The 6,943-nt window shown below is 43.2% G+C and overlaps 1 protein-coding gene across 1 annotated transcript in view; it reads left to right on the top strand.

The window, feature by feature from the left end:
• The window catches only part of LOC309415311 (alpha-protein kinase 2-like), a gene marked incomplete at both ends in the record, with an annotated part of 39,107 nt that extends 36,154 nt beyond the window's left edge, over positions 1–2,953 (top strand). The window contains one exon of the mRNA XM_082012795.1: positions 2,719–2,953. Coding sequence (XP_081868921.1) covers positions 2,719–2,953 — 235 coding nt within the window. The remainder of the gene's footprint in view (positions 1–2,718) is intronic.
• Positions 2,954–6,943: the final 3,990 nt, after the last annotated feature.

Raw genomic sequence — 6,943 nt, forward strand, 5'->3', positions numbered from 1 at the left:
TCATTAGTATTTTTGCCAGAACACACCTACACAAAGTGCAGGAGAAATGAAGCTTCTCCATCAGTCTTGCAGCAGAAATGGGAATTTCAGATACCGGAGTAAGGAGATGCTACCCCACGCTGTCTGCACGGAGCCTCCTGGTCTCCTCAGGCATTGGCAGCTGCCCCTGTGTTACACACGCTGCTGCAGTGTCCACCAGTGACACACCGTGACAGTGGAAGGTGCTGTAACGACAGCTGCTGTTGCCACTGGCACTCACTGCAAAGACCCAGTGGTTAACTGAATATTCATTATAAATTAATCAAAATATTTTGGTCTAAGTTATTGCTCTTTGCTGGCAGTGCATTGCTCTGCTGAAGTAGTTTCTGGAGTCAGTATCAATGCTTGATATAAAGAGATTTTCTTGCTGAGCACAGGCATGTTTGCCTGTGGAGCTTACATTCTGCTGATGTGTCTGGAGCACACACCTGATGACTCTAGTAAAGGAGCTCAGGTATGAAGTCTCAAGTCTATTATTTCTCCAAAGGAGCGAGAGAACGACTCATTATCTTGCTGAGATCCAGGGTATAGTCCTGAAGTAACGGTGGCACTCCTCTTAAATTTCCTTTGGGTAAACAAGCGCATAACTTACTTGTAGAGGAGAGGAAAAATAATTCTTAAGCCTTTGAGGTTCATCTGGCTGTTTATAGCAAGCTAGCTGAGTGGTTTCTCTAGAGCAGGCTAGGCATACTACCTGTTTAACTTAGAGGGTAACCTTGTCTGGTATGAACAGCTTCACGTGACAAATAATAGTAAAATACATTTGGAGCTTTCTTTCACTGGAATACATACTTAACATTCAAAAACTCTTGACTTCAAAGAAGAATCTAAAAATAAAATATTGGTATGACAATCATAGAATCATAGAATTGTTTAGGTAGGAAAAGGTCTTTAAGATCATCAAGTCCAACCGTTAACCTAGCACCGCCAAGTCCGTCACTAAACCACATCCCTCAGCACCACATCTACATGTCTAGAAGACAAAAATTACTCCTAAATAGTTACGATGAGAGAGTTGAACTCCAAAATAGTTTTTCTTATTGAAGTTAACCACCAGCGATAATTTAATTCTTTAGAAGATTAAGGTCTGCTGTTCACCTTACAATTATCTGCAGTCTTGCTGCAGTAGCCTATCTGAAATCATTTGGTATCCATCCTCTATGGGTAGACAATTGTGACAGCGTTCAAAAGCAGCAGCAAAATGTATAGATTACTTTTTTTGGCTGTGAGGGGGACTGCCAATATACATTACCATTTTAGTATGTGCCCGAATAAGCAATAAATATTACCTTTTAGATATACTAGAGAAACTTTCAGATTTGCATTAACCACCAAAGAGATTTCTTTCCTCCTAGCGTGGAATTAGTGATGCTAGGAAAGCAGTCAGCCTGAGGTTTCAACTTTTCTATTTCTTCTCTGTAGAGGAACACCAGAGATGCAAAATAGGACAGTTAGGTATAAATGGAGGCAGATATCGTCCCCTTTTGTTGCAAGGTATTTTATTATATTTTCACCACTGGCACCATTCTTTTGTAGAAGAAAATTTGGTGAGCTATGTTGCAATAAAGATACTTATCTGTCAGAAAGGGTTTGACCTTCTCGGAGGAACAGTGTTTTCTTTACCACTATGCAATCTGCATGAGGAAAGAAGTTCTCTGGAGTGCTGTGCAATGAGCATGTTGTGCTAATTTCAGTGCTAAATCTTGTTCGCTTGTTTTTCATGCAGTGATAACTGACAGTTCACATCTGGGGACACTGTGTGTCCAGTGAACCAAGAGAATAGGGTAGAACATGCACTTATTAAGGTTACCAAAAAAGGAGAGGAGCACCCTGGCCTTTCTTCTCCCTTCTCCATCCTGGTAATTTGACCAAAAATTACTCCTTTAAAAAGCAGGTGCAGCTTTTCAAAAAAGTTGGTGCAGCTTTTCAAAAAAGTTGTTGCAGCTTAAAAAGCAGGCACCAGAAGGAATGTCAGCAACCAGTGGCAGGGTGAGAAGAGGGATGTACATGCTCTGCCTACTCCCTGGCTTTGCTAGCCCACTGAAGAAGGGAGAGGTAGCAGTGGGAGATACGGTGAAGGCTGGATGAGACCGCCTTCCTCAGGAATGCTTCTTACATCCTTCTTCCCCAAGAGGCTTGGCTCCTTGAGATCTTGAAGTCAAGCCTGGGTGAGGGAGGAGCGTAGCACAGAAGTTATGTACGTGTTTGGATGAAAACAGCTTCTGGTTCTGACAACACCTCATGTGGCAACCTTGTCTCTTCATGGTAGTCAAAAGAACTGTTTATAGAGAATGATGTAGAATGGATTTCCTTTATGTATGATACATATATATAATACATATATATATTCCTTATATATTGCTGGAAAAAGTTAGCCAGCAGACAACTATATCCCCAACTAAATGAAATAAAAAATACTAGCTAGGACACAGAGCACAGAACTATGCCTTTTTAACCCTTCACCCTCTCTGTCACTACTTATTACCTGGTTTCCTTCACCTCTCAATGGCTCAGTTTGATTTTCTGTGACCGAGTTAGTGCTTCTCAAAACAGCATGGGTGGAAGAGATTTTCTTAATGTTTTCAAGTTGTTTATGAGTCAACAGTCATACTCTGCTTCCCTGTGCTGAAAATGAATCTTGCAATCCCATTTGGCTTTTTTTTTTCTTTGTTGCTACAGATACAAAGGTTTTAAAGGCAACTGCTCGATTTCCTTCATTGAGCAGTTCAGAGCCCTCCACCAGTGCAATAAGTACTGTGAGATGCTGGGGCTGAAATCTCTCCAAGCCACTCATCAAAAACAGAGGAAAGCAACATCCATGAAAAGCAAAAATCTACCAAACTCATCGGCTATAAAGAAAACAGTGCCCAAGAAAGCAAGAGAACCTAGAGACTTCATTTCTTCAGAGCACTGAGTTGCACTGTCCCATCTTGTGAAAACTCCTCTTGAGGACATGCAGTAGTGATAGGCACCGTTGACCTGGTGGGGGGGATAACTTTAGTCTTTTGCCTTATGACATTATTTTGAAGTCATCCTGATGCTGATGCCAGCAACAAAGGAAGGAGCTGATTCTATGGTCTCGGTACCTGAGATTTAACACCGCAGCAACGTGTTGAAGACAAACTAAGCCATCTGCCTGGATTATCTCACAACCCTTCCGTGTATTGGTATCTGCACATTTTGAGCCTTGGACATTGAGTGCACCACAGGTCACTGGGGAACATCTTCCCTTCAATGTGTCTGTGCCTGTGACCCTGTGGTTTCAGCTGCTACGTAAACATCAATATATTTAAGATGCCATTTAGTAAGAGTTTTGCACAGTATTGTTGCTCAGGCTGCTATAGAAAAATTGTTTTCTTTCCCAGATTTTTGCATATTGTAATTCTACTATAATCCTATTCTTGTCATTTTTTCTCCCACTTACAAATCTTTTAATATAAGACAAAGCTGTTCATGATTGGACATATCTGTCTTCTGCCCCCCGCCCCCCGAATTAGCTAGCATCTTTAAGATCCTCACAAAGTGATGTCATCAGCTTAAAGATGGGCAACTCCTGTGATTCTCCACAGAATTCCTTGCTTTCCTTGCAAACTTCTTTGAATCTACAGTTAACCCTATGGCACAGTACTGTTGTGCTTGCACCGATCGCATTGTAGGATAGAGCTTTGGAGTCTGCATGTTGCCAAACAGCTACCGTCTGAACAAACCATTGCGTATGGAGGGTGTTTCAGGTATTTCAGTACTTTGCAGCATTTTCAACTAGAATAAGTCCCATGACTTCTCGGTGTAGCATAGAGGTGTTTTTTGAAGGAACATGACAGGTACCCTCGGCTAATACCTGTCTGCTAAAGAGTCATGATTTATCCAAAATGCCTAGGCAGGGCCAGAACTGAAAAAAGATACAGTGCTCCATTAAACTGAAGTGCAGCTTATGTGGAGATTTGCAGCCACTGGAGACAACTATGCAGGTCAGAGGACCGCAACAAGTTTACTGAAGCAGCGGTTGAAAACCCAACCTGCAGTGCCTAACAGAAGGCAAACACTGAACATTGTCTGAATTCATATCCCTGTGTGATTACTAAATAACGGGTGGTGCCAGAAACCAATACCTGTGTGTAAAAGTCCCATTGGTGCTGAGGAAGATAAAAGTGGTTTCAGACTATGTTCTGCTTTGTATCGATAAGCGGTGGGTGCCAAATAAGAGATAAACTGTTGTGGACTAGCTGACACTGGGGTCAGAAACTCATCTGACTGCAATGTAGATGTAACATCTAGGCTTGGCATCCTGGGCTCCCTTTACGGTTCATGGAGGTCTTCTCAATGGGATTTAGAGCAAAGTGGAGGTCATCTGAAAAATAAACATTTGAAATAGGTTAGATTAACTGTGCCAAAAAAGTGCCTGTGTCTCTCCATTGAGGGAGAAGGAAGCAAAGTGTCGGACAGACATCAGCATTATTAAATCCCTACTGTTACATGGATTAAGTTCTCCAGAGTTGTTCTGAAGCATTTGAGTTTTTAATAGCTTTCTGCTAGCTTAGGTGGAGGAGACCAACTACAAAATGGTATTACAGAAATTAGGATGATATTGTAGTCCACGTAAAATGAAGTATATGAAAGACTATTTGACAGATGAGTTTTTAAATAAAAAATGCCAAAGAAAGGTGAAAACTTTGAATGTGGCTGGAATCTGGGTCAAAACATTGAGAAGGAAACCTTGACAAAACGATTACAATGTACTGAGGATGGGAAGCCATTAATTTCAAAATAAAGACGAGTGACAATGCGGTGCTACTGCAGAGAATCTGAAGTCTCACAAGAGAAGGGAGGTGGAAAAGTATACAGAGCGGAAGTTTTGAAGGAGTTATCAAGCACAGCAGGCAGAGGGAGATGTGGCGCGGGTGAGGCAGAGGGTCTTACTGATACCGGCTGTGCTGTAGGGAAGAGGTTTTCCCCGGGGAAGTCCCGCCGCTCTGGCGTCTCAGTGGTTCAAACCAGGAACAGTCTGAGTTCACCCGCATCTCTCTGCCGAAAGGAAGTCGGTGCATACGAGAGAAGGAGGCAGCCGGGCAGCGCACCGCGCGATGGGGCTGGCAGCCGGGCCTTCCCCCTGCCACCCGGCAGCCATCCCTGAATCATCTATTCGAGCCTGGAATTCCGTATTCTGTTGACGCTTACTGCTGCTTGCTGTTCTGGCTAGCTTTGGTGGGGAAGGGAGGATGTTGGGAATGGGGCCTGTCAGGCGCTCTGTCAGCTTGCAGCTGGAAGCCTTGGGTCCGTCAGGAGCATGAATGTCAGTGCCAGGCAGTTAGCATGACGCGGGCCGCCCAGGCGGGGGGACCATGCTGTTAGACCAGCACTGTGTGTCAGTGGGACGAGCTCAGCAGCCCTTTCCTCTTCTGTGGTGATGGGAGAGGGTCTCAGTGACACCTCTGCTCCTGACAGCTTTCCATCAGCGGGGAGTGCCAATATGGAAGGAGAGTTTACCACAGGTCTTTCCAGTTCTTCTGTAGCCGTGCGTCAGTAGAGTCTTGGACGATGTAGCACACCCCAGTTAGGAGGCTGCTTGCTCATCAAAGCCCAGGGACAATTTAAGAAGTCTGCATTAAAAAAATGAGGCCTGGTATAGCCATTGAACTTGAATTCCCTCATGTGCTTCTGTAAATAGAGGAGGCTCACTTGGGGGTTATTGCCTGATCCAGATGCTGCATGTATGCATGTTTGCAGCCTGTACGTATGTATGTTTGCAGCATGTACGTATGTTTGCAGCATGTACGTATGTTTGCAGCCTGTACGTATATATGTTTGCAGCATGTACGTATGTTTGCAGCATGTACGTATGTTTGCAGGCCACCCTTACTTTACCTAAGGTACTCCTGCCTATCTGTCGTGTAGGAGCTGAAAAGTGGCTCCCTAGCTTTCTAAAGTAGACCGTTCCTGGTCATTCAAGAAACACCAGAAGTATGGTTGTGGCATGTAGCATCTTTGGGAAGGAAACTTGCTCTCGTTTCCCGTCTTAAGTGTTCTGCTTCCTGATATTTCTGATCTCTTAAGAGACAGGCTATTGGGAAACCAGCGCTCCCCTACCCCCACAGCTCCAGAGGGTTAGTTTCATTGATATTTCACGCCTGTGTAAAAACATCACCTTCCTGCATTTCCCTGGTGCGTTCGATACTGATGACAGCACAGAGACAATGACTGTTAATTATCCTTTCCTGGAGAGGTGGAGGACTCAATCCTGCAAGTGACTAAGCTCAGATGGATTCTTGGAGCACCCATGTATGACCGTAGTTCCATCCCTGCAATTGTTTGCAGGTCTAAGTCATAACTTTCTTCCTTATTCGTTAATCAAAAACTTGGAGAAAATGTTCTTTACACCTATTGGCCAAAATAAGCACAGCAGAAGCCATAGATCTGAATGAGGGTGTTTTTGCTCCACATGTCCGTGGAACACAATACAATGAAAGGCTCTGTGCTTGTGTGCCTTCTAAAGAAAACATTATGATGTTCTTGTCCCCTGGCAGTGAGCATAAGTGAATCTTTTAGAATGTTTTTCTCTGTGGAGAACTGTCCTTAGAGCCCACAGATGGCTCTGAGTTAATTAAGAACTCAGGCCACATTCTGGTTATATTTCTGTTTCGATGGATTTTTGATTGATTTTTCATTCATCTTTCAACTAGACATCTGTACCCAAAAGCTAATTTTCATTTTCTTATTATTGATCTTGCAGAGTAAATGTGTACATGGAGCATTATATAATAACAAGCCATCATATTTGGATTAAATAGACATGTGCCAAGCTAAAATGGATGCTTTTCCACTGCTCAGGAATTTATTGAATGTATTTTGTTTGTTAATATACATATTACATTGCTGATGTATTACACTGTGTGAGTCACAATCCCTG

The sequence above is a fragment of the Phaethon aethereus genome (genome assembly GCF_964289735.1).
Source record: "Phaethon aethereus genome assembly, chromosome: Z".
In the NCBI taxonomy this organism is placed as follows: domain Eukaryota; kingdom Metazoa; phylum Chordata; class Aves; order Phaethontiformes; family Phaethontidae; genus Phaethon; species Phaethon aethereus.